General features: G+C 45.7%; 2 protein-coding genes and 1 long non-coding RNA gene across 3 annotated transcripts in view; 1 reads left to right on the top strand and 2 right to left on the bottom strand.

Annotated features, from left to right (window-relative positions):
* Window positions 1-336: 336 nt before the first annotated feature.
* LOC310686842 (uncharacterized protein) overlaps window positions 337-27,946 on the bottom strand; it is a 114,119-nt gene continuing 86,509 nt past the window's right edge. The window contains exons 3-4 of the mRNA XM_083461187.1: window positions 5,184-7,380; window positions 337-2,721 (exon numbers count right to left, since the gene is read on the bottom strand). Of these exons, the coding sequence (XP_083317313.1) occupies window positions 5,190-7,199 (2,010 nt within the window). The 5' untranslated portion in view covers window positions 7,200-7,380 and the 3' untranslated portion in view covers window positions 337-2,721; window positions 5,184-5,189. The remainder of the gene's footprint in view (window positions 2,722-5,183; window positions 7,381-27,946) is intronic.
* LOC310687065 lies at window positions 14,647-17,155 on the top strand. The gene is made up of 2 exons (XR_014516173.1): window positions 14,647-15,404; window positions 15,489-17,155. It is a non-coding gene; the product is annotated as an uncharacterized lncRNA (long non-coding RNA).
* Window positions 25,405-27,946, bottom strand: part of LOC310686837 (uncharacterized protein) — a 225,745-nt gene continuing 223,203 nt past the window's right edge. Inside the window, exon 6 of the mRNA XM_083461176.1 lies at window positions 25,405-27,896. Within this exon, the coding sequence (XP_083317302.1) occupies window positions 25,434-27,548 (2,115 nt within the window). The 5' untranslated portion in view covers window positions 27,549-27,896 and the 3' untranslated portion in view covers window positions 25,405-25,433. The remainder of the gene's footprint in view (window positions 27,897-27,946) is intronic.

The following is a 27,946-nucleotide window of genomic DNA, read 5'->3' on the forward strand; positions in this document are numbered from 1 at the left end:
GGTTGCCCCATGGGGTTCAAGAGTGAAGATGGAGACTTCCCTGGTCCCTGCAGCCCCTCCGTTCCCCTCTTGCAATTAGGCTTGGGGGGAAATCTCCCATTCAATTTCAGTATTTCAAGTTTTCTTCAGAATGCTTAGGAGGCAGGGATGAAGTTTGGGTGAAGAAGCAGTGCTTGGAGATCATGCGGTGGGGGGATGACAGAGTTTGGTGCAGAAACCGTCTTGCATGCTTGAGTAGAGCAACTCCAGGGCATGGGCCAAGTAGCAGCAGAGTAGGGGCCACGTGCAGAGCAAGTCCCACACTGAGGTCAAAAACACACACAGAGGCAGCAGGACTTCTTCAGTAATAGTTTACTGAGCTTTCAAAGCATACAGTTCTCACTGGGTCCCCAGTGAGGCACAAAACTTGGCTCCTGAGAGCAAATCCAGTTTCAGCAATAGAAAAATACACCACACAAGATATCCAAGCCAGGCACACAAACCGGCAGAAGGGAGCAAGGGAGGAAAGAGGCTGGAAGGACACAGGGCAATGGAGGTGTGTCTTTCGCTTCCTGTCGTCTGGGAGTGAAGTCAGGAACTCGGCATCTGCAGGGGCTTCACGAAGAAAAGCTTTCTGCCAGCTGCTTCCAGGCAGATGAGCATCCCAGAAATCCAGATTCACCAACTCCCCCTCACTATCAAAAGGTACCTTACATCTAAAATTATACTCACTAGAGTGAGACGTTACCTTCATTATTTCATTACTATACAGATTTACATATAAACAGCAGAACCTCAAATACATGACATGCTTTTAAGATGGATTTCCTGCTGAGTTCTGTGGAGTTTGGATGAAAAGGTATGAACCTTTTAAGAGATCTCTTGCAGACAGTAGTCTTTACATTAGAGATTCAGGCTTGAAACAATAAGTGGTTCAGGTGTTTGTTGATGATATCTTGATCATGGCACAGACAAGTAAACAGGTGGAGAAGTTTGCTAGGGAGCTTGGAAAACGGGTCAAGATCAAGCAGCTTGGAGATGTCAAATCGTATTTAGGCTTAGAGATCACAAGAGCAAGTGATGGAAGCTTTTTGCTTCGCCAGAAAGGTAAGATTGAACAGTTGCTTGAGAAGTTCAGGATGTCTGATTGTGCAGGTGCCAAAACTCCCATGGAGGCTGGATACGTGAAGGAGTGTCAGCAAGTAGAACGCATTGTGTTCGAAAATACTGAACTCTTTCAGTCAGCTCTGGGTAGTCTACTGTATCTGTCACAGTGGAGCAGACCAGACATAGTGTTTGCTGTCAATCTGCTCAGTAGAGAGGCTTCAAGTCCTAGTGTGCAGGCCTGGAATGGTATTAAGCGGGTGCTACGTTACCTGCAAGATACCAAAGATTTTTGCCTCAAGATGTCAGCTGAGGGCGGTGTCAAGATGACCGCATGGGTGGATTCGGATTGGGCTAACCTTGAGGACCGCAAATCAGTGTCAGGCCTAGTGGTGAAGTTTGGAGACTCAGTAGTTGGGTGGAGGTCCCGGAAGCAAAGTCTCATAGCGCTTTCATCTACTGAAGCTGAGTTCAGTGCTCTATCAGAGGTTTGCAGAGAGCTGGAGTTCTATGTGTGTTTGGTCGAGGAAATCTGTGGAGAGCATTGTCTGCCCATTGTGGTGCATGAAGACAATCAACCATGCCTCAAATTGGCCGAGACGGGGCAATTCAAGGCGAGGACCAAACATTTGGACATACGTTTCCGGAATGTATGTCAGAGTGTTCATGAGGGGCTAGTTGCTCTGAAATACTGTCCCTCAACCAAGAACCTCGCTGATGGTTTCACAAAACCATTAACCTTCCAGAAGCACGAGGAGTTCTGTGAGGGTCTGTGTATGGGGAAAGCATTGTTGGCTATTGTCCCCAGATGCAGGACAAGAGGGGGTGTGGAGTTTGGAACTGACAGGGTTAAAACTCCATGGTGTCCTGTATCTGGGAGGAGCTTGACGCAGAGAAGTGAGTCACAGTCTGTATCACTGTTCAAACTTGCTTTCGATTCTGCCTAAGACGCAGCTCAACTCAGAGGCTGTGTGTGTGCTTTTGAGCACAGAAGATGCCGGAAAGCTCCGATGGAATGTGACTGATTTATGGCTTGTAAATAAACGCTTCTAGAGATAAGAACCGAACTGTCTTTGGACTTGATTTATCCCTCATCTCACACGGACGCAGGACCGCTGCTACTCTGCTCTCCTGCCCAGGTCAGCCTCAAGCCCCAAAGCAGAGCTGCACAGGGGAAGCGCTGACTGGACGCAGGAATTGATTCTCCCAAAAGTTCATTGATGTGAACAAAAGAGTGGACTCTGAAAGGAACATGTCCCACACTCCATACATCTCAATGGGTTCTCCCCTCTGAGTCCTTAGATGTTCCTTAAACACTCCATTATAACTAAAGCACTTTCTGCAATCTTTCCCTTAAAACAGCTTCTCCTCTTTGAGGGTTGATGGGTTTGTAGGGTGTCAAGTGTTAAAGTTCTTCCTGTCCATGATTCTGTTGATGTAGGACTTCCACTAGGACTGAACCTCTGTCTACTTGACATTTATAGGGTTTCTCTCATGTGGGAGTTTGTTGATGTAAATCAAGGGTTCCACTCAGACTGAAGCTCCTTCCAAACTCCATACATTTAAATGGTTTCTTAACTGTGTGTCTGCTGAGGTTTTCTAAGATTTCCCCTTTGACTGAAGCTTTTTCTGCACTTCATGCATTTAAATGGTTTCTCCCCTGTGTGAGTCACATGATGTCTTCTAAGGCTTGCATTGAAACTGAAGCTCTTTGTATTGATGGAAGAGATTCATAAAGACCAAGCGGGCAGTTTAATTATGAAAAATGTTGGACAGAAGTGAAAAAAGATTTAGAATTTGGTCAAATTTGAAGCTTTCACTGTTGCGTCGTATTGCTGTGATAAAAATGAATGTATTGCCTAGAATGTTGTTTTTGTTTCAGACATTGCAAATTGTGGACAAGATGGACTGTTTCAAGAAGTGGCAGAGAGATATCTCTAGATTTGTCTGGCAGGGCAAGAAGCCCAGAATAAAATTTAAGATATTAACTGATGCAAAGGAAAGGGGTGGATGTGCCCTGCCAGACTTTAAACTTTACTATGAATCAGCAGCTTTTTGCTGGTTGAAAGAATGGCTACTTCTTGAAAATACAGACATTTTGGATCTAGAAGTCTTTAACAACGTATTTGGATGGCATGCATATTTATGGTATGATAAGGTCAAAGCACATAAAGCATTCAAAAATCATATTGTGAGGAAAGCATTGTTTAATGTTTGGATAAGATACAAGGATTTATTGGCAAATAAAACCCCAAGGTGGTTGTGACCGATGGAAGCAAAAGCGCTGAAAAGGCTCAATATGGAGGCCAAATGGCCGAAATATTGGGAAATTTTGGAACAAGAAGGAGATAGACTGAAACTGCAGAGTTTTGAGAAATTAAAAAACAAAGCGTGAGACTGGCTTCATTATTATCAGATAATGGAGGCATCTAATTTCGATAAGAAAATTGGCTTCCAGGTGGAAAAATCAAAATTAGAAACAGAACTGTTAGAACCCAAAACTAAGATTTTGTCAAAGATGTATAACTTGCTGTTGAAATGGAATACTCAGGATGAAACAGTGAAATCTGCTATGATTAAATGGGCACAAGATGTTGGACATAATATTATGTTTGCTGACTGGGAACAGTTATGGACCACAGGTATGACGTTTACGGCATGTAATGCCCTAAGAGAGAATATCATATACTGTGATCCACGCGACGGTCACCTCCAGACTGGATTATTGTAACTTGCTCTACGTGGGGCTGCCCTTGAGACTGACCCAGAAACTCCAGCGGGTGCAGAATGCTGCAGCGAGACTCCTTACGAGGTCTTCGCTGCGAGATCACATTCACCCGGTGCTACACCAGCTGCACTGGCTCCCGGTGGAGTACAGGATCAGGTTTAAGGTGCTGGTTTTAACCTTTAAAGCCCTCTACGGCCTAGGACCCTCGTACCTACGGGACCGCCTCTCCTGGTATGCCCCACAGAGAAACTTACGGTCTTCAAATAAAAACATCTTGAATGTCCCAGGCCACAGAGAAGTTAGGCTGGCCTCAACTAGAGCCAGGGCTTTTTCGGCTGTGGCTCCGATCTGGTGGAACACTCTGTCACAAGAGACCAGGGCCCTGCGGGACTTGACATCTTTCCGCAGGGCCTGCAAGACAGAGCTGTTCCACCAGGCCTTTGGCCAGGGCACAGCCCGACTCCCTCCCTCGGCAATCTTCGCGGAGCTCTGGCCCAATGGTTGCCAGTGGCCTGAATTAATTAATTTTATAATGAATAATTTTAGAATGTTGTTTATGCTATACTTTTATACTGTTTTATTGTTGTTAGCCGCCCTGAGTCCGGCTTCGGCTGGGGAGGGCGGGATATAAATAAAAATTTTTATTATTATTATTATTATTATTATTATTATTATTATGTATGCTACAGCAGCAGCAAGAATACTCATTGCAAAGTATTGGAAGACACAAGAACTACCCACTTTGGAAGAATGGCAGATGAAGGTGATGGACTATATGGAACTGGCAGAAATGACTAGCAGAATCCAAGACCAGGGAGAAGAGTCGGTGGAAGAAGATTGGAAGAAATTTAAAGACTATCTACAGAAATATTGTAAAATTAATGAATGATAGAATGATGTAGGATAGCAATTAAGGGTTCCCAGCTGTAATGCTTTAAGAGAATATGAAAAAAGGGTTATAATTGGGTTAAAATCTAATGGTAAGGATTTGCTGAACCAATCAATTGAAGCGGAATACAAAAAAGGGAGGTATGAGGAGGTCCGGGAAATAAGCTAAAGGAAAATAAGTAATAGAAAATAGGTGTGTTTTTAACTGTTTTTATTTTGTATTTTTCTTTTTCATTTTTACGGTAATATTTCAAAAATCTTAATAAATATTATATATATATAAAAATAGAAAAGAAACTGAAGCTCTTTCCACATTCCATGCATTCTTATGGTTTCTCCCGTGTGTGTCCGTTGATGTATATTGAGGTGTCCACTCTTACTGAAGCTCTTTCCACATTCCATACATTTAAATGTTTTCTCCCCTGTGTGAATCCATTGATGTATTTTAAGGTTTCCATTTTGAGTGAAGCTCTTTCCGCACTCAATGCATTTAAATGGTTTCACCCTTTATGAGTCCGTTGATGTTTTCTAAGGTTTCCAATCTGAATGAAGCTCTTTCCACACGCCACATATTTTTATGGTTTCTCCCCTGTGTAAATCCATTGATGTGTTTTAAGGTCTCCATTCTGACTAAAGCTCTTTCCGCACTCAATGCATTTAAATGGTTTTCCCCCTGTGTGAGCCAGTTGATGTATTCTAAGGCTTGCATTGAAACTGAAGCTCTTTCCACATTCCATGCATTAAATGGATTCTCCCCTGTGTGAGTTTGCTGGTGTAATTTAAGGTCTCCTTTTTGATTGAAGCTCTTCCCGCATGCCATACATTCATATGGTTTTCCCCTGCCTGTGTGAGTCCGTTGATGTGATCGAAGGCCTGCATCGAAACTGAAGCTTTTTCCACACTCCATACATTTATATGGTTTCTCCCCTGTGTGAATCTGTTGATGTTTTCTAAGGTTTCCACTATCACTAAAGCTCTTTCCGCACTCCCTACATTTAAAAGGTTTCTCCCCTGTATGAGTCCGTTGATGCATATTGCGGTTTCCAATCTTACTGAAGCTCTTTCCACACTCCATACATTTATATGGTTTTTCACCCGTGTGAGTCCGTTGATGTATTCTAAGTTTATCACTCTGACTGAAGCTCTTTCCACACTCCATACATTTATATGGTTTCTCCCCTGTGTGAGTCTGGTGATGTCTATTGAGGTGTCCACTCTGACTGAAGCTCTTTCCACACTCCATACATTGAAATGGTTTCTCCCCTGTGTGAGTCTGGTGATGTTTATTGAGGTGTCCACTCCGACTGAAGCTCTTTCCACACTCCATACATTGAAATGGTTTTTCACCCGTGTGAGTCCGTTGATGTGAACTTAAGTGTCCACTCCGACAGAAGCTTTTTCCACACTCCATACATTGAAATGGTTTCTCCCCTGTGTGAATCCGTTGATGTTTTCTAAGGTTTCCACTATCACTAAAGCTCTTTCCGCACTCCCTACATTTAAAAGGTTTCTCCCCTGTATGAGTCCGTTGATGCATATTGCGGTTTCCAATCTTACTGAAGCTCTTTCCACACTCCATACATTTATATGGTTTTTCACCCGTGTGAGTCCATTGATGTCTATTGAGGTGGTCACTCTGACTGAAGCTCTTTCCACACTCCATACATTTATATGGTTTCTCCCCTGTGTGAGTCTGGTGATGTCTATTGAGGTGGTCACTCTGACTGAAGCTCTTTCCACACTCCATACATTTATATGGTTTCTCCCCTGTGTGAGTCTGGTGATGTTTATTGAAGTGTCCACTCTCACTGAAGCTCTTTCCACACTCCATACATTGAAATGGTTTTTCACCCGTGTGAGTCCGTTGATGTGAAGTTAAGTGTCCACTCCGACAGAAGCTTTTTCCACACTCCATACATTGAAATGGTTTCTCCCCTGTGTGAATCCGCTGATGTTTTCTAAGGTCTCCACTCTGACTGAAGCTCTTTCCGCACTCCATACATTTATATGGTTTTTCACCGGTGTGACTTCGCTGGTGTAATTTAAGTTCTCCATTCTGCCTGAAGCTCTTCCCACACTCCATGCATTTAAAAGGTTTTTCACCCGTGTGAATCTGTAGGTGTGAACTTAAGTGTCCACTCCGACAGAAGCTTTTTCCACACTCCATACATTGAAATGGTTTCTCCCCTGTGTGAATCCGTTGATGATTTCTAAGGTCTCCACTCTGACTAAAGCTCTTTCCGCACTCTATACATTGATATGGTTTCTCCCCTGTGTGAATCCGTTGATGTTTTCTAAGGTCTCTACTATCACTAAAACTCTTTCCGCACTCTATACATTTATATGGTTTTTCCCCTGTGTGTCCGCTGATGTATATTGAGGAATCCTCTCTGACTGAAGTTCTTCCACACTCCCTGCATTGTAATCCTTTCTTGTCCATGTAAATCCGCTGATGTGTTCTAAGTTTTCCACTATCAGTGTAACTTTCCCCACACTCCATACCTTTAAATGGTTTCTCCTCTCAGAGTCATTGATGTGAGCTATGTGTCCTCATTCAATGAAGCATATCCCACATTTCACACATTTTAATTTCTATTCCTAATGAAACGAAAGGTGCCCCATTCCTTGGAATTCTGAATGTCTTCTCCATCACGTTCCTCAGAGTGGGAGGAAAGGAAATCCTGTTTGGGTTTCAAGGAAGAGAACAAAGGGAAAGAGAGCACATCAAGTGCCATTAGCCTCTTCTCTTATATCAACATCTCCTACATTCCCCCGCCTCCTACCCATGTTCCCAATTTTTTGGAAATGAAAAAGCAATGTCATCAAATGATAGTAATGCATCACCACCTTTCATAATCCTCAATCATTGTTAATAAAGCAGCATGATCTTGGAACACAGCCTTTTCAAATCAATTGTTTCCTCACAGGAAAGGCAGCTGCTCTCTGTCCGTGAACAGGCCCTCTCTTTCTCTGGTCCATCGTTCCTTTGGACATTCCCCATCCTCTGCATCATAATCCTGCATGCACCTCTAGATCTTTATGAATCACCTGCACAGTCTCATTGGCCACAAGAGGTCCATGTGGACCATTTTGGGAGGCCCAGATCTACATCTTCTCCAGGGACTGCGGTCTGGGTCAGTCAGAGAACTAGTGACAAGGCTTGGTGCTTGGGGTCAGCTGAATGGGTGCTCAGGGAAGCTCCTGTTCTTGGAGATGGACCTCCATCTACATGCCTCAGATTGCATGGAGAGAGCAGGAGAAGCAGAAGAAAAGCAGCTGGCACATCGGAATCCCAGACCCCCACTACTCCTTATAATAATGAGGGGCTGCCTGATCTCGAGCTCATCCTAAAGTGACACTGGAAAAGCTGCATATTAAAGGCAAATGGATAACTGTACTAGTGAAAACTTCTACCTTGAATATGTAGTGTTGAATTATTGAAGGCCTGAAGTTGTGTTATTTCTAGAGACATGAATTCATTCCGCTTCTGTCTCAAATATAGCTATTATATGATGTCATGAGGTGTCATGGGAGCGGTAGTACCTTTGGTGGTCCCCACCCTGCACTCAGCTCTCACCTGTGCCTTCCAGAAGCTGTCAGGATGAATCAGGGGCCACAATCCCTGGAATGGCTTCAACCGGCTGGCAAAACCAGATGAGGATAGCTGATGGGTCTCAAATCCTTCGGGGGCTGGGGAATTCTGCTGCACCTGAAGTCAAGCCCTGGTGGATGGAGAGGATGAGAAGAACAGTGAATCCCACAGTCTAGAAGGCAGATTCTGCCCATCCTGCAGAGGAAAGTGAAGGGCAGATGGGATCGTCAACCAGGGAAGGAAGCCCATCGAGAAGGAAAACTCTGGTCCTAAACCTTCACTGCCTCATGAGTTATGTTCAGGAGAAGAAAAGGCTATGGAGGGAAACCCACACAAATCCAGAGTGGAGTCTCTAAGACGGTTGGATGGTGTCCTGCACACCTTCTTCATTAACTCCTGCAGCCAAGCTGGTGCCAAACATACTGCTCTGCTTTCCTTGGGACCATATCAGCTGGGCTGAGAAGGGGGTCTGGTTGTCTAGGCAGCCCAGGACCCCCAAACACCCTGCCCAGGCTGGCAGTGCTACAAACACAGCAGTTTAAAGTGGGGAGATGGGCTCAGAGCTGTGTATCAAAGTCTCTCCGATGTGGAACAAGGGAAACAGAAACAAAATTTACATCAAAAAGGTAAAGGTAAAGAGACCACTGACTATTAGGTCCAGTCGTGGCCGACTCTGGGGTTGCGGCGCTCATCTCGCTTTATTGGCCGAGGGAGCCAGCGGCATACAGCTTCTGGGTCATGTGGCCAGCATGACTGAGCCGCTTCTGGCGAACCAGAGCAGCGCATGGAAACGCCGTTTACCGTCCCGCCGGAGTGGTACCTATTTATCTACCTGCACCTTGGCGTGCTTTCGAACTGCTAGGTGGGCAGGAGCAGGGACCGAGCAATGGGAGCTCACCGCATCACGGGGATTCGAACCGCCGACCTTCTGATTGGCAAGTCCTACGCTCTGTGGTTTAAGCCACAGCGCCACCCGGATCCCATATTTACATCATACGGCACTGTAAAAGTATTCAAAATATTTGTTTTTCGAAGAAAAGACCACAATGTATCATGTGGCCCCTTCAACGCTAATGAAAGTCTTGTGGCTGGAAGTTTTGGGGGTGCAGGACCAGGAAATCTCCTGCCACCATGATCCTTCCAATGGGGATTCAGGCCTCATCATGGGACTGAAATTGCCCTGGTTGTGCTGGTTGATGATCTCCAACGGGCCAGAGGCTGAGGGGGAAGCTCTTTCCTGGTTCTGCTGGATCTCTCAGCGGCTTTGGAGACCTTTGGTCATGGTGTCCTTCTGGACCCTCTAGGGCAGCTGGGGGCCCTGCTATGCAGTGGTTCCCCTCCTTCCTCCTGGGCCATGTCCAGAAAGTGGTGTTGGGTGATGAGTGTTCAGACCCCTGGATGCTTACTTGTGGGGTGCCTCAGGACTCCATTCTCTCCCCCATGCTTTTTACTATCTATATGCAGCCACTGGGAGAGATCATCAGGGGGTTTGGGCTGGGTGTTCACCAGTATGTGGATGATGCCCAGCTCTTCCTTTCTTTTAAATTGGAACTAGTGAGGATGGTGAATGCCCTGTGTGTCTGTTTGGAGGTGGTTGGAGGATGGATGGCGGCTAACACATTGAGGTTGAATCCTGACAAGACAGAAATACTGTCCCTGGGGGAGGGTGGGAGCCTTCCTGGTCCTGATGGGGTAACTGTGCCCCTGAAGGACCTGGTGTGCAGCCTGTGGGTCACCGCCTTCTGGGATCCATTTGTGAACATAATGTGTGAGTCAACTCTTTTTATACTTTTATAGAAGATTGTGTCGTGTCTATCTTTTTATGAGGGACTAAAGTGGAAATTACCAAGGAATCTTATTTTAGAGGCTTATCGAGCCTAAGCAAATGCATCGGCTGTAAGTTTAAAATGGAGAATGTTACTCTGCTAAATTGTACAGGCATAGAAAATTACGGATCTAAGTACAGCGATAATTCCTAACCTATCGGTTCAAGAAAGTTCTTGTAGTTTTACTCTGCATGATTCAAAGCTGGTGTTTTCTCTAGATCATGGGGAGGCAAACTAAGGCCTGGGGGTATAAATGCGATGATGATGATGATGATGATGATGATGATGATGATGATGATGATGATGATCTTGTGGGGTTTTTAAAAGTTATTTTGGAATTCGTACTGCTATATCAGCTCACAAAATGTTATAGGTGGAGAAAATCACAGGGTTGCTGTAAAATATAATCCCACCCATGACTTCTCATTCATATACAATCTGTAAATTTGGGGAGGTCACACACCTCACCTGTGCTAATACTGGCAGTCTTTGGCCTCCACAGGCACACCCGGTGTGTAGAGCCTCCAGCCACAGGCACTGTCTATCCTGAAAAGGGGTCCTTTGACTGGGAAGATGACATGCAGTGTAAATTAATAATGCAGAGTTTTAAAGAATAAAAGCTTTACTGAATTAAAAGAAGCTTCTTCATAAACAACATGGTTCCAAACAGTTTGACTGAGATTGCATACAGACTCTGCTCACGGCTGAGACAGACAGACTCTTGCTGAAATCTTACAGAGAGCACAAAGTGCAACTGGCTACTACGTCACCTGTCAGAATGACTCCACAGTTAGCAGTTAAGCCTGAATAAATTGAGGAGGCCCAAATGACTGTGCAGTCCCTGCACTTCCCAGCCTGCTTGGCTGCTTCTGCTCTCATGTGTCTTTGTCACGTGACCAAAGATTCATGCAGTCGCTGTCATCGGATGCTGATGGGTTGTATCTCAGCTTGTCAGTCACTCTGACATTGCCTACAAAGAATAGGGGGAACAGAAATGCTTTTGAGGTGCAGCTTCCGTATCAATCCTGAGAGCCATTCCATGGACTCTGCACCCCTGTTTCTGATGACAGGTGTACATTATCCTCATCCTCAAGAAAGGACAATTAAAGATGGAAGCCTGAGAGAGAGGAAAAGGTTTCTGGCTGCTTCCTGGGTGGGATGGCGGAAACCAAGAGCCGCTTCTGAGAAGGCCTCCCCCCTCCCCTCTTGTCACGGCTAACAATTGGCCGCTGTTTCTTTAATGCTTAAAAAGCTGCAGGTTGTATATATAGAGTGAGAAATGTTAGTTTGGTGTCGGGTTGGTTGGTTGGTGAAAGCTGGCAGTGTTGATGTGTGTACAGTTGGTCAGTCGCTTTTGCAGAAAGACTTTTGAGAATACAGTGGTACCTCGGGTTAAGTACTTAATTCGTTCCAGAGTTCCATTCGTAACCTGAAACTGTTCTTAACCTGAAGCACCACTTTAGCTAATGGGGCCTCCTGCTGCCGCTGCACCACCACCACAATATTTCTGTTTTCATCCTGAAGCAAAGTTCTTAACCTGAGGTACTATTTCTGGGTTAGTGGAGTCTGTAACCTGAAGCGTCTGTAACCTGAAGTAAAAGCAGAAAGTACTCTGCAAGGATGCTCTTCTCGTGGACTCTTTCATGCTGACAAGGGCCCAAGGACCAGGCTGAGGCGACCAAGGGAGGCCAGAACCTTCTCTTTTCTTTCCACAAATACTGACATCTCTTCCTCTGGACTTCCTCTCCTCTCCAGGGGACCAAGGAATGGACTGGGCAGAATCGCTGTGTCTGGACAGGGCAGGGGCTTATGGGGCAGGAAGAGGATGGAGATTGCGGGAAGGAAGGGTGGGGGGGCAGGACCCCCCACTTTCCAGGGATCCCTCTCTGGTCGCCTTGAAGGGGGGAGGTCGATTACTGGGCGGGAGAGAGAGGCCAAGGCTGTTCCACCAGAGATCCTCCGCAGCTGCCACAATGGAGACGCGATATCTCCCCCCCCCCCCGCCGCCAATGCCCCAGGGGTGCTCCTCTCCCTCCCTTCCCCCAATTTCCTTGACCCCATCCCTCTCTCCCGCAGTCTCCCCTGCATCCAGAGGCTCCCTTGGCTCTGCTCGCCCCACACCCTGCGCCCCCATCTCTCCAGCCGGAGGCGCCCCCCCCCCAAGAGAAGATGGGAGGGACAGGGGGGTCTCTATCCAGGCGTCTCTCGCGCCGCTTAACCCTTTCATGGGCCGCTTTTCTCCGCGCAGAGCCAGGGGAGACGGGTGAGGGGTCCGCCCTGCGAGGAAAGCCCCCTGGGGGCGCTTGGGGGAGCTGGCGGGGGTCTCTGGGTCCTTTCCCCCCCTCTCCGCCCCCCCCCGCGACCCCTTTACCTCTTTCTCCTCGCTCCCGATCCTCCTTTCCTGCAACATCCACGGGGGGGGGGGTCCCCTGCCTCCTCCCTCCCCTTTCCGAAAGCGCCCCCCTCCCAGCTATGGGGCAGAGCAGCAATCCGGAGTGGAAGCTCCACTTCCGGGAGAAGCAGAAAGGTTTGGAGGGTTGCTGCCCGCCCCACATTTCTGGAGCAGAAACCGGATTGGAGGCGGAGGAGGAGGAGCAATGTATTGGGGGTGTGATTTGCGATTGTGTGGGCGGGATGAGAGAGGGATGTGCCGGGAGGGGAGGGAAGGTTTTGAGCGGGTGGGGGGGAGAAGGAGGAGTAGAACCCCCCCCCGTCTTCCTTCTGGGGATCAGGAGAGGGGGGAGGGGCTGATCCCGACAATCCAACAGCGAAGTCACAAAATGAGTTCTGCATTTCAATCAGATCAGACTCCGAGTTCGTGTTTTGGCAACATGACAGGTCTGTCTGTCCGTCGGGATGCCTGAGGATTCCTGCTCGCTGCCTTTTCCTGGCCAGCCTGAGAGATCACTGGAAAGGGCGGATTTCTTGACTCCAGAATCCATCATCGCAGACCCCTTTCATTCAGGCCTAGAGATCTGCTCTTTCGCCCAGTCTGCTTGGATCATGATGTGGATCACCAATGGATCATATGAATCATCACTGGATCATCCATGATGCCATACCCGTCTCACAGAGAGGGGGGCTCAGGATGAATCTCCTGCCACGTGACTGGGGGAGTCTGGAGGCTGACGGGGGTCAGACAGGGCTGCTGTTTTGCTCTCCGTACTATTTCAGCTCAGATTTTACTGAAATGGGTGGATTCATTGAGGAAACGGGGCTACGTTGCAAAGAGGCAAATGTGTCTACTTTGTAACCACCCAGTGAGTTGTGTTGCAAAGGCCATTTGCAGAAAGGCTCCTATTGTATCACCTGCGGCTACATGCCGGAGTTTGGGTGTTTTGTGGAAATGTGTCTCTATAAATGCACTTATCCCCGTGCATTTATAATGGCAAGACATTAAATCCCATGAAATGTGCAAACTGGAAGCACCACTCTGCAGCCCTGCCTGTTGCAGGCTTACTTAGGAGTAACCCCTATGCGGTTCAAAGGGATTTGCCGTTCCTTCTGATGCACGCTTACTCAGAAGTAAGCCCCCATAGTCGCCTTTGGCTGGACCTGACCATCCAGGGGTCCTTTACCTTGGGTAACAGGGGCCAGCCCCCTGCTGCATCCCCAGCCCCTGCTGGCTGGTCACATCTTCCACGCCAAGAAACTGGGCAGAGCCTTTAGGAGCCTCTGGCTGAACCTGCTGCTCTTCTCCCTGGCACCGCCATCTCCACGCAGGTGCCCCCTAGGCAGGTTGGCCTACAGTTCCCCTCAGTGCCAGCCAGCACGATGCCTGCACTCAGAACACCTGGAGGGCACTGGCTGAAGTCTGGGAGCCCTCGGTGCCAATGCGCAGCTGCTTTGCTTTTCCTTAGCCTGGCGGACATCAACACAGCACCCTACAGGGGGATGGTCTCTTGTTCAGATGCCCTCCCTGGGGAAGAGTCTTTGGCCACAGGAAAGTGTGCCAGGAGGGGCCATTGAGAGGTCAGTCTGGCACAGCCAGTGGGGAGAGTGCCTTCCTTGGGTGGGGTGGGGGGAGCTTGGATGGCCCCCTGCCTGTGATGCTTAGCTGAGATTCCTGTAATGCTGGGGGTTCAACTAGATGACTCAGGAGGGCCCTCCCTACTTTACAGTTCGAAGCCCCCGCACTGCCCCCTCCACACCACCCAGATGGGACTCTCTTGTCCAACCCCACAAGGCCATTCCTCTGTCTGGACGGGGAGGTTCGCCAGCACTGCAGCCCCTAACTTCCCCTCCTCACGTTTCAAGCTGGGGCAGAGATGCAGATGCTCCAGGGTCTGGGCTGGCCACAGGCACCCATGGGCGTGGATGTTGAGCCTTTCTTTGGGAGGGGGGGTGTTACAGAAAAATCTAGGTGCAAGGCTGCTCAGTCCCCCAGCTCGTCGGGCTGAGCCTGCGGGTCCCTGCGGAATAAAGGGAGGAGTCCAGCCAACCGGAGCAAATAAAGAGAGATTGCAAGGAGAGAGATTGCAAGGAGCTCCAAAGGGACTTCTCCAAACGGGGTGAATGGGCCGAAAATACAGCACACAGGATATCCAAGTCAGGCACACAAACCGGCAGAAGGGAGCAAGGGAGGAAAGAGGCTGGAAGGACACAGGGCAATGGAGGTGTGTCTTTCGCTTCCTGTCATCTGGGAGGGAATTCAGCAATTTGAAATCTGCAGGGGCTTCCCGAAGAAAAGCTTTCTGCCAGCTGCTTCCAGGCAAATGAGCATCCCAGAAATCCAGATTCACCAACTCCCCCTCACTATCAAAAGGTACCTTACATCTAAAATTATACTCACTAGAGTGAGACGTTACCTTCATTATTTCATTACTATACAGATTTACATATAAACAGCAGAACCTCAAATACATGACATGCTTTTAAGATGGATTTCCTGCTGAGTTCATTGCTGTGAACAAAAGAGTGGACTCTGAAAGGAACATGTCCCACACTCCATCCATCTCAATGGGTTCTCCCCTCTGAGTCCTTAGATGTTCCTTAAACACTCCATTATAACTAAAGCACTTTCTGCAATCTTTCCCTTTAAACACCTTCTCCTCTTTGAGGGTTGATGGGTTTGTAGGGTGTCAACTGTTAAAGTTCTTCCAGTCCATGAGTCTCTTGATGTAGGACTTCCACTAGGACTGAACCTCTGTCTATTTGACATTTATAGGGTTTCTCTCATGTGGGAGTTTGTTGATGTAAATCAAGGGTTCCACTCGGACTGAAGCTCCTTCCAAACTCCATACATTTAAATGGTTTCTTCCCTGTGTGTCTGCTGAGGTTTTCTAAGGTTTCCCCTTTGACTGAAGCTTTTTCCGCACTTCATGCATTTAAATGGTTTCTCCCCTGTGTGAGTCAGATGATGTCTTCTAAGGCTTGCATTGAAACTGAAGCTCTTTGTATTGATGGAAGAGATTCATAAAGACCAAGCGGGCTTTCTCCCGGGAAGACACTTGTCTGATAATTTGAGGAACATAATTGATATTTTGGAAAAACTAGAAGTGAATATAAACACTAAAGCAGTTCTGAAATTTGTGGATGCGGAGAAAGCTTCTGACAATATCTCTTGGAGTTTCATGAAGAAGAACCTACAGGGGATGGGGGTAGGCCAAGGTTTTGAAAATGGTATAGGTGCAATATACTCTGAACAAAAGGCTAAATTAATTGTAAATAATTTGGTGACGGAAGAATTTAAGATAGAAAAAGGGACACGACAGGGGTGCCCAATCTCCCCACTGCTTTTCATATCGGTCCTGGAGGTTCTGCTGAATATGATTAGAAGGGACCGGTTGGTTAAAGGTATACAGGTCGGAGCCAAACAGTACAAACTGAGAGCATTTGCAGATGACTTAGTATTGACGTTCCAGGAGCCAGAATCTAGTACTAAAAGGGTTTTAGAATTAATTCAAGAATTTGGTCAAGTGGCAGGATTTAAACTGAACAAGCTAAAAAGTAAGGTTTTAGAGAAAAATTTAACACCAATTGAAAGAGAGAGGTTTCAGAATGAGACAGGCCTGACTGTGGTTAAGAAAGTGAAATACTTGGGGATTAATATGACAGCCAAAAATGGGAACTTATTTAAAGATAATTATGAAACATGTTGGACAGAAGTGAAAAAAGATTTAGAAATTTGGTCAAATTTGAAGCTTTCACTGTTGGGTCGTATTGCTGTGATAAAAATGAATGTATTGCCTAGAATGTTGTTTTTGTTTCAGACATTGCAAATTGTGGACAAGATGGATTATTTCAAGAAGTGGCAGAGAGATATCTCTAGATTTGTCTGGCAGGGCAAGAAGCCCAGAATAAAATTTAAGATATTAACTGATGCAAAGGAAAGAGGTGGATTTGCCCTGCCAGACTTTAAACTTTACTATGAATCAGCAGCTTTTTGCTAGTTGAAAGAATGGCTACTTCTTGAAAATACTGTCATTTTGGATCTAGAAGGCTTTAACAACGTATTTGGATGGCATGCATATTTATGGTATGATAAGGTCAAAGCACATAAAGCATTCAAAAATCATATTGTCAGGAAAGCATTGTTTAATATTTGGATAAGATACAAGGATTTATTGGAAAATAAAACCCCAAGGTGGTTGTCACCGATGGAAGCGAAAGCTCTGAAAAGGCAATGGACAATGGTTCTGGGATCGAAACCGGGGAAGGGAGGGTGGCATTTGGAAATCCAAAGGCTGTTTGATTTTTTTTAATTTTGTGTTGTTATTAGTATAAAAATGGGGAATCCGTGGAAGGGAAACTGGGTTGACCTTAGGAAAAAAAAAAATTTAAGTATAAATGATTGATGTATATAAGTTAAAAGTTGATATGTAAACTGAATTAAATATGATAACAAATTAAGGCTAAAAATTTAGGGATAAGAACTTGTTGGATAAATATTTGGACATGGTATACAAGAAGGGGAGGTGAGGAGAAGTTCTGGAAGAAAGTTATTGAAAATTTGGATTATAAAGGGGGAAATTTTCTTTTTTTTCTTTTTTCTTTTTATCTTTTGTACTACTTGAAACTTTAATAAATATTATTTAAGGGGAAAAAAGAACATTGGCTTCCAGGTGGAAAAATCAAAATTAGAAACAGAACTGTTAGAACCCAAAACTAAGATTTTGTCAAAGATGTATAACTTGCTGTTGAAATGGAATACTCAGGATGAAATGGTGAAATCTGCTATGATTAAATGGGCACAAGATGTTGGACATAATATTATGTTTGCAATGTTTTTGCAGGTAGTCTTTGAACTTCTTCCAATCCTCTTCTACTAACTCTTCTCCCAGGTCTCGGATTCTGCCAGTCATTTCTGCCAATTCCATGTAGTCTATCACTTGCATCTGCCATTCTTCCAGAGTGGGTAAATCTTGTGTCTTCCAGTACTTTGTGATGAGTATTCTTGCTGCTGTTGTTGCATACATAAAAAAAGTTCTGTCCTTCTTTGGCACCAATTGGCCGACAATGCCCAAAAGGAAGGCCTCTGGTTTCTTAGGGAAGGTATATTTAAATACCTTTTTCAGTTCATTATAGATCATTTCCCAGAAGGCCTTAATCCTTGGGCACGTCCACCAAAGGTGAAAGAATGTTCCCTCATTTTCTCTACATTTCCAACATTTATTATCGGGCAAATGATAAATTTGGGGTCTTGTTTTCTAATAAATCTTTATATCTTATCCAGACATTAAACACTGCTTTCCTGACAATATGGTTCTTGAATGCTCTATGAATTTTAACCTTGTCGTACCACAGATATGCATGCCACCCAAATGCATTGTTAAACCCTTCCAAATCCAAAATGTCAGTGTTCTCCAGAAGCAGCCAGTCTTTCAACCAGCAGAATGCTGCTGATTCATAATACAACTTCATGTCAACTTCTCGGTAGTGGCGCCCGTCCTGTGGAACGCCCTCCCATCAGATGTCAAAGCGATAAACAACTACCTGACATTCAGGAGACATCTGAAGGCAGCCCTGTTCAGGGAAGTTTTTAATATGTGACATTTTAGTGTATTTTTTATCTTTGTTGGAAGCCACCCAGAGTGGCTGGGGAAACCCAGCCAGATGGGCGGGGTACAAATAATATTATATTATTATTATTATTATTATTATTATTATTATTATTATTATTATTATTATTATTATTATTATCTGGCAGGGCAACCCCCCCCCTCTTTCTTTAGCATCAGTCAATATTTTAAATTTTATTCTGGGCTTTTTGCCCTGCCAGACAAACTTAGAAATGTCTCTCTGCCACCCCTTGAAACAGTCCATCCTGTCCACAATCTGCAAAGTTTGAAACAAAAACAGCATTTTTGGCAGTACATTCATCTTTATGGCAGCAATTCAACCCAACAAGGAAAGCTTCAATTTTGACCAAATTTCTAAATCTTTTTTAACCTCTGACCAACATTTTTCATAATTATCTTTAAATAAATTCAATTTTTTGGCCGTCATATTAATCCCTAGATATTTCACTTTCTTCACCACATTTAAATCTGTCTCCTTCTGAAACCTTTCTTTTTCCAAATTTTTCTCCAAAACCTTAGTTTTTTGCTTGTTTAATTTAAATCCTGCCACCTGACCAAATTCTTGAATCAGTTCTAAAACTCTTTTCGTACTAGATTCTGCCTCCTGTAATGTCAAAACCAGGTCATCTGCAAAGGCCTTGAGTTTATATTGTTTAGCTCCGACCTGGATTCCTTTAATCCAGTGTTTCCCACCCTTTTTTGGGCAAAGGCACACTTGTTTCATGAAAAAAATCTCGAGGCACACCACCATGCCAGATGGGGAAAGGTCACTTTTTACTTATGTAAAAAAAAAAAAAAAAAAATAGTAACAGCATAGAAGGTAATGGTTATCTCTTTGATGTCTGATGGGAGGGCATTCCACAGGGCGGGCGCCACTACCGAGAAGGCCCTCTGCCTGGTTCCCTGTAACCTCATTTTTCACAGTGGGGGAATTGCCAGAAGGCCCTTGGCATTGGATCTCAGTGTCTGGGCTGAACGATGGTGGCGGAGATGCTACTTCAGGTATACTGGACCGAAACCGCTTAGGGCTTTAAAGGTCAGCACCAACACTTTGAATTGTGCTCGGAAAGGTACTGGGAGCCAATGTAGGTCTTTCAAGACTGTCGTTACGTGGTCTCGGCGGCAGGTAGCAGCGCTCACAGCTTACGGACTGCACCGTGTAACAGGTGTCTGGCCCAGCAGCCTAAGGCGGACAAGCCACTGAAACAGGCATTCAGAATCCATTCATTTCATAAAACCTGCAGGGCTCAATCTCTGTGTTTGTGTATGTGTGTGTTTCTGTTTTGCCCAAGGGTCTGGGGGTGGGAGAGAGCTCTTTAGCATGATGCTTTTAAAACAATTAAATTATCAACAAACAAACCTGATGATACGAATAGCAACGTCAGGTGCTACCGGGGGGGGGAGAAGGGGGGCCTACTCGGAAGTAAATACTGCGTCCAGGCGCAATTAGCGCTGATTTAAGGTGCACCAAGACTGCCTAAAAACCTCACCAAAGATATGCAACAAAGCGCTTCGTTGCAGAGGGGAGAGTTTGTGCACCGTGGAGGCTGGAGGGCTTCTATTCTACATGCGGGGGTTGGGGGGGCGAGGAAAATGTGCTCCGTGGGGGGGCGGGGAAGGCAAGAAAAGGAGCTGAGCTCTAACTATAGGCTCCCACGCTTGAGCAGGCCCGACTCGGTGGGGCGGACCACCCTCTCTCCTGGAGGAGGAGGAGGAAGAGGAGGAGGAGATTCCCATCCATGGCGTGGCCTCCCGCGATCCTGAACAGGAAATCTCTGCAGCCCAAGACTCTCCGCAAGGCAGCTCCTCCCTTCCTGCCTTGAGCCGCCGCCAGCCGCGCCCCCCTCCCCAGTTATCTGCTGCCTGCCAAGCCCCGCCCCTCTTCATTGTCCTCCCCTTCTGTTTATTCCCCTTCCTCCATCCCTCGCTTTTTCCCCTCTCTTTCCTTTTTTTAAAAAAATATTTTCTCTTCCCCTTCTTTTTTTCCACCCTTTCTTTTTTCTCTTTCTCCCCCCCTCCCCGCCCTCCTGGGTTAAAGGATTTGAGCAATGGGTCTGGAGGTGGAGCTCGTCGGAGGATTAGCCCGACTCACCCGCCTCCCTCCCACGGCACACTAGGCAACGTCCGGCGGCACACTAGTGTGCCGCGGAACACCGGTTGGGAAACACTGCTTTAATCAACCGGTCCCTCCTAATCATGTTCAAGAGCACCTCCAGGACCGAAATAAATAGCAATGGAGAGATAGGGCAACCCTATCGTGTTCCTTTTTCAATTTTAAACTCTTCTGACATCACGTTATTAACTATCAATTTTGCTTTTTGTTCTGAATAGATTGCGTCTATACCATTTTCAAACCCCCGTCCCACTCCCATTCCCTTAAGATTTTTCTTCATAAAATTCCAAGAGATATTGTCAAAGGCCTTCTCCGCATCAATAAAAATCAAAACTGCTCTTGTGTTAGTGTTCGTTTGCAATAACTCCAAAATATCAATAATGTTCCTTGTATTGTCAGACAAATGTCTGCCTGGGAGGAAGCCTGCCTGGTCTTTATGGATCACTTCATTTAACACTCTTTTTAATCTGTTAGCTAAAATATGTGCAAAAATTTTATAATCCACATTTAAAAGGGAAATGGGACGGTAGTTCTTGAGTTGTGTCTTTTCAGCTTCAGATTTTGGTATAAGTGTGATGAAAGCTTCTTTCCATGACTCCGGTGCCTTCTTTCCCTCCATAATCTCGTTGCACACCTCCTTTAATGGTTGAATTAAATAGTCTTTCAAAGTCTTATAATACTTGGAGGTTAACCCATCCGGCCCTGGAGACTTGCCCAGTTGCATGTTGTGAATGGCACCTTCAATCTCCTGTTCCGTTATCTTATGGTTAATAATAATAATAATAATAATTTATTATTTATACCCCGCCCATCTGGCTGGGCCTCCCCAGCCACTCTGGGCGGCTTCCATAAAAACCAAAAATACAATAAAATATCACATGTTAAAAACTTCCCTGAACAGGGCTGCCTTAAGATGTCTCTTGAATGTCAGGTAGTTATTTATCACTTTGACATCTGCTGGAAGGGCGTTCCGCAGGGCGGGCGCCACTACCGAGAAGGCCCTCTGCCTGGTTCCCTGTAGCTTTGCTTCTCGCAATGAGGGAACCGCCAGAAGGCCCTCGGCGCTGGATCTCAGCGTCCGGGCAGAATGATGGGGGTGGAGACGCTCCTTCAGGTATACAGGACCAAGGCCGTTTAGGGCTTTAAAGGTCAGCACCAACACTTTGAATTGTGCTCGGAAACGTACTGGGAGCCAATGCAAGTCTTTCAAGACCGGTGTTATATGGTCTCGGTGGCCGCTCCCAGTCACCAGTCTAGCTGCCGCATTCTGGATTAGTTGTAGTTTCCGAGTCACCTTCAAAGGTAGCCCCACGTAGAGTGCATTGCAGTAGTCCAAGCGGGAGATAACCAGAGCATGTACCACTCTGGCGAGACAGTCGGCAGGCAGATAGGGTCTCAGCCTACGTACCAGATGGAGCTGGTAAACAGCTGCCCTGGACACGGATTTGACCTGTGCCTCCATGGACAGCTGTGAGTCCAAAATGACTCCCAGGCTGCGCACCTGGTCCTTCAGGGGCACAGTTACCCCATTCAGGACCAGGGAATCCTCCACACCTGCCCGCCTCCTGTCCCCCAAAAACAGTACTTCTGTCTTGTCAGGATTCAACCTCAATCTGTTAGCCGCCATCCATCCTCCAACCGCCTCCAGACACTCACACAGGACCTTCACCGCCCTCACTGGTTCTGATTTAAAAGAGAGGTAGAGCTGGGTATCATCCGCATACTGATGAACACCCAGCCCAAACCTCCTGATGATCTCTCCCAGCGGCTGCATGTAAATGTTGAAGGTCTTCTCCGTAGTCAAAACAAAAAAAATTCCTTCCAGTAGCACCTTAAAGACCAACTAAGTTAGTTCTTGGTATGAGCTTTCGTGTGCATGCACACTTCTTCAGATACACTGAAACAGAAGTTGCCAGATCCTTCTATATAGTGAGAAGGTGGGGAGGGGTATTACTCAGAAGGGTGGTGGGAATGGGTGATTGGCAGATAGCTGTGATGAGCCTGTTGACGACTCTAAACGACTGCAATAGGTCTTACAGGAAAAAGCAAGGGGTGAGAAGGTGAAAAATGGCTTTGTCATGTATAGTGAGATAAGAATCCAATGTCTTTGTTCAGACCAGGTCTCTCCATGGTTTTAAGTTTGGTAATGAGTTGCAATTCAGCAGCTTCTCTTTCCAGTCTATTTCTGAAATTCCTTTGTAGTAAAACAGCTACTTTGAGATCTTGTATAGAATGTCCTGGGAGATTGAAGTGTTCTCCTACTGGTTTCTCTGTCTTGTGATTCTTGATGTTAGATTTATGTCCGTTTATTCTTTGGCGTAAGGTTTGGCCTGTTTGTCCAATATAGAGAGCTGAAGGACACTGTTGGCATTTGATGGCATATACAATGTTAGACGATGAGCAATTAAATAGTCCTGAGACGGTATGTGTGATGTTGTTGGGGCCAGTAATGGTGTTGTCCGGGTGTATGTGGCAGCAAAGTTGGCATCTGGGTTTATTGCAGGCTCTGGTGCCAGTGTCCGTGTTAAGTCTGGTTGTAGTATTATTGTGGGTTAGGAGTTGTTTAAGATTGGGTGGCTGTCTGTAGGCAATGAAAGGTCTTCCTCCCAGAGCTTGAGAAAGAGAACTGTCATTGTGATGCGTTGTACTGTTTTAACTTGGGAGCTGTATGTGATGACTAGAGGTGTTCTGTTATTTTCTTTTTTGGGTCTGTCTTGCAGCAAGTTCTCTCTGGATATCAGTCTGGCTCTGTTGTCTAACTTCATCTGCTGGGTATTTTAGTTCTAAAAAGGTTTGCTGTAGATCTCTTAGGTGAGAGTCTCTGCCTGTAGAATTGGAACAGATACGGCTGTAACGTAGTGCCTGGCTATATACAATGGACTGTTTGGTATGTTTGGGATGGTAGCTAGAGGCATGTAGATATGTTTGTCGGTCAGTTGGTTTACGGTATAAGGTGGTGTCTATGCGCCCATCCTGTATTTTTATAGTAGTGCCCAAAAAATGTATTTCTTGCATAGATTGATTCATTGTTAGGTTGATTGTGGGGTGAAATCATTGAATTTCTGGTGGAAGGTGTCCAGGGTCTGTTGGCCATGTGTCCAGATGATAAAAATATCATCAATGTATCGCAGGTACAAGAGAGGTTTGAGTGGGTAGGAGTTTAGGAAACATTGTTCTAAATCTGCCATGAAGATGTTGGAATACTGTGGGTCCATGCGGGTGACCATTGCTGTGCCGCTGATCTGAAGGAACAGGTCATCACCAAATTTGAAGTTGTTGTGGGTAAGGACAAATTGGCAGAGTTTGGTGGCAAAGTCCGCTGTGGTTTTATCTGAAATGGTGTTCTGAAATGGTGGGAACACACTACAGCACTGTGGTCCTCTGGTGGGAAAACTCCTGAGAAGCATGATTGAATCAAAAATTCTGGGACTATGGAAAAATACTATCTTCCTCAAACCCCAGAATGAGCAGGAGCTCTGGGGTTTCCCCATGGGTTTCATGAGCAAAGATGGGGCCCCCAGGAGACTTCTCTGATACCTGCAGCCCCTCCTTCCCCCTCTTGAAATTAGGCTGGGGGGGAAATCCCCCATTCAATTTCAGTATTTCAAGTTTTCTTCAGAACGCGCAGGGCAGGAGGCAGCGAAAAAGTTCTGGTTCTTCAGAAAAAGTTCTGAAGAAGAAGTGTATCTGAAGAAGTGTGCATGCACACGAAAGCTCATACCAAGAACTAACCTAGTTGGTCTTTAAGGTGCTACTGGAAGGAATTTTTTATATATAAACACCAGAACTTCACATATACCTCATGCTTGTAGGAATGATTTCCTGCTGAGTTCATTGCTCAGAGTGGACTCTGAGAGGAAGACGTCCCACACTCCATACATCTAAATGGGTTCTCCCATGTGAGAGTCCCTAGATGTTCCTTAAATAAAGGTAAAGGTAAAGGGACCCCTGACCATTAGGTCCAGTCAAAGACGACTCTGGGGTTGCGGTGCTCATCTCACTTTATTGGCCGAGGGAGCCGGGCTACAGCTTCTGGGTCATGTGGCCAGCAGGACTAAGCCGCTTCTGGCGAACCAGAGCAGCGCATAGAAGCGCCGTTTACCTTCCCATCAGAGCGGTACCTATTTATCTACTTGCAATTTGACATGATTTCAAACTGCTAGGTCGGCAGGAACAGTGACCGAGCAACGGGAGCTCACCACGTTGTGGGGATTCGAACCACCGACCTTCTGATCGGCAAGTCCTAGGCTCTGTGGTTAAACCCACAGTGCCACCCGTGTCCCTGTTCCTTAAATACTCCATTATAAAGAAAGCACTTTTTGCAGTCTTTTCATTTAAACTGCTTCTCTTCTGAGTTTGTTGATGGTCTGAAGGGTTTCAACTCTTAAAGTTCTTCCTGTCCATAAGTCTGTTGAATTTGAACTTCCACTAAGAGTACTTTCCTGATTTTACCGTATTTTTTGCTCTATAAGACTCACTTTTTCCCTCCTAAAAAGTAAGGGGAAATGTGTGTGCGTCTTATGGAGCGAATGCAGGCTGTGCAGCTATCCCAGAAGCCAGAACAGCAAGAGGGATTGCTACTTTTGCTGCGCAGCAATCCCTCTTGCTTCTGGGACGCAGAATATTTTATTCTTGTTTTCGTCCTCCAAAAACTAGGTACGTCTTGTGGTCTGTTAAGTCTTATAGAGTGAAAAATACGGTTATATGGTTTGTCTTTTGTGTGAGTCTGTTGACATAAATCAAGGGTTCCACTCAGACTGAAGCTCCTTCTACAGTCCATACCCTTAAATGGTTTCTCCCGTGTGTGAGTCGTTGATGATTTCTAAGGCTTCCACTATTACTAAAGCTCTTTCCACACTCAATACATTTACCGTATTTTTCGCCCTATAGGACACATTTTTCCCCTCCAAAAATGAAGGGAAAATGTGTGTGCGTCCTATGGGGCGAATGCAGGCTTTCGCTGAAGCCTGGAGAGTGAGAGGCATCTGTGTGCACCGACCCCTTTCGCTCTCCAGGCTTCAGGAAGCTATCCGCAAGCCTCGCGCACCCAGCGGCAGCTCCCACCGGGTTCGCAAGGCTTGCAGGTGGCAGCCTGTTCTGGGGGCTGGGGTCGGGGGAAGCCAACCAGGAAAAAAATATTTTTTCTTTATCCCCCCCCCCCCAAAAAAAAACTAGGTGCGTCCTATGGGGCGAAAAATACGGTATCTGGTTTCTCCCCTGTGTGAGTCCGTTGATGTGTTCTAATGCATCCTCTGTTACTAAAGCTCTTTCCACACTCCATGCATTTAAATGGTTTCTCCCCTGTGTGAGTCCGTTGATGATTTCTAAGGTCTCCACTCTGACTGAAGCTCTTTCCACACTCCATGCATTTAAATGGTTTCTCCCCTGTGTGAGTCCGTTGATGTGATCTAAGGCTTCCACCATCACTAAAACTCTTTCCACACTCCAGACATTTATATGGTTTCTCCCCTGTGTGAGTCCGTTGATGTCTTCTAAGATCTCCACTCTGACTGAATTCCTTTCCACACTCCATGCATTTAAATGGTTTCTCCCCTGTGTGAGTCCGTTGATGTGATCTAAGCTTTCCACTATCACTAAAGCTCTTTCCACACTCGATACATTTATATGGTTTCTCGCCTGTGTGAGTCCATTGATGTGATCTAAGTTGTGCACTCTGACTGAAGCTCTTTCCACACTCCATGCATTCAAATGGTTTCTCCCCTGTGTGAGTCCGTTGATGTGTTCTAAGATCTCCACTCCGACTGAAGCTCTTTCCACACTCCATGCATTCAAATGGTTTCTCCCCTGTGTGAGTCTGTTGATGATTTCTAAGGTTTCCACTCTTACTGAAGCTCTTTCCACACTCGATACATTTAAATGGTTTCTCCCCTGTGTGAGTCCGTTGATGTGTTCTAAGGCATCCTCTGTTACTAAAGCTCTTTCCACACTCCATACATTGAAATGGTTTCTCCCCTGTGTGAGTCCGTTGATGATTTCTAAGGTCTCCACTCTGACTGAAGCTCTTTCCACACTCCATGCATTTAAATGGTTTCTCCCCTGTGTGAGTCCGTTGATGTGTTCTAAGGTTTCCACTTTTACTAAAGCTCTTTCCACACTCGATACATTTAAATGGTTTCTCCCCTGTGTGAGTCTGTTGATGTGTTCTAAGGTTTCCACTCAGACTGAAGCTCTTTCCACACTCCATACATTTATATTGTTTCTCCCCTGTGTGAGTCCATTGATGTTTCCTAAGGCTTCCATTTTCACTAAAGCTCTTTCCACACTCGATACATTTAAATGGTTTCTCCCCTGTGTGAGTCCGTTGATGTCTTCTAAGCTTTCCATTTTCACTAAAGCTCTTTCCACACTCGATACATTTAAATGGTTTCTCCCCTGTGTGAGTCCGTTGATGGTTCCTAAGCTTTCCATTTTCACTAAAGCTCTTTCCACACTCGATACATTTAAATGGTTTCTCCCCTGTGTGAGTCCGTTGATGTGATCTAAGGCTTCCACGATCACTAAAACTCTTTCCACACTCCAGACATTTATATGGTTTCTCCCCTGTGTGAGTCCATTGATGGTTCCTAAGGCTTCCATTTTCACTAAAGCTCTTTCCACACTCGATACATTTAAATGGTTTCTCCCCTGTGTGAGTCTGTTGATGATTTCTAAGGTTTCCACTCCGACTGAAGCTCTTTCCACACTCCATGCATTTAAATGGTTTCTCCCCTGTGTGAGTCCGTTGATGTCTTCTAAGGCTTCCACTCCGACTGAATTCCTTTCCACACTCCATGCATTTAAATGGTTTCTCGCCTGTGTGAGTCCATTGATGTGATCTAAGGCTTCCACGATCACTAAAACTCATTCCACACTCCAGACATTTATATGGTTTCTCCCCTGTGTGAGTCCGTTGATGTATATTGAGGTGTCCACTCTGACTGAAGCTCTTTCCACACTCCAGACATTTATATGGTTTCTCCCCTGTGTGAGTCCGTTGATGGTTCCTAAGGCTTCCATTTTCACTAAAGCTTTTTCCACACTCCATGCATTCAAATGGTTTCTCCCCTGTGTGAGTCTGTTGATGATTTCTAAGGTTTCCACTCCGACTGAAGCTCTTTCCACACTCGATACATTTATATGGTTTCTCCCCTGTGTGAGTCCATTGATGTGATCTAAGTTGTGCACTCTGACTGAAGCTCTTTCCACACTCCATGCATTTAAACGGTTTCTCCCCTGTGTGAGTCCGTTGATATCTTCTAAGGCTTCCACTATTATTAATGTTCTTTCCACACACCATACATTCATATGGTTTTCCCCCTGTGTGAGTCCCTTTGTGCAATTTAAGGTTTCCACTCTGACTGAAATTCTTCCCACACTCCCTGCACTTAAAACGTTTTCTCTCTGTGTGAGTCCGCTGGTGTGTTCTAAGTTTTGAGTTGAAAGAGAAGCTCTTTCCGCACTACATACCTTTGAATGGCTTCTTTCCTTTTTGTGTTCATTGATGTGAACTATGTGTGCTCATTCAGTGATGCATATTCCACATTTCACACATTTTAATGGCTATTCCTAATGAAACGAAAGGTGCCCTGTCCCCCGCAATTCTGTCTTCTCCATCACCTTTTTCAGAGTGGGCAGAAAGCAAATCCTGTTTGGGTTTCAAGGAAGAGAACAAAGGGAAAGAGAACACATCAACCG

This window comes from Podarcis liolepis (genome assembly GCF_965112155.1).
Source record: "Podarcis liolepis genome assembly, chromosome: 10".
Lineage (NCBI taxonomy): Eukaryota > Metazoa > Chordata > Lepidosauria > Squamata > Lacertidae > Podarcis > Podarcis liolepis.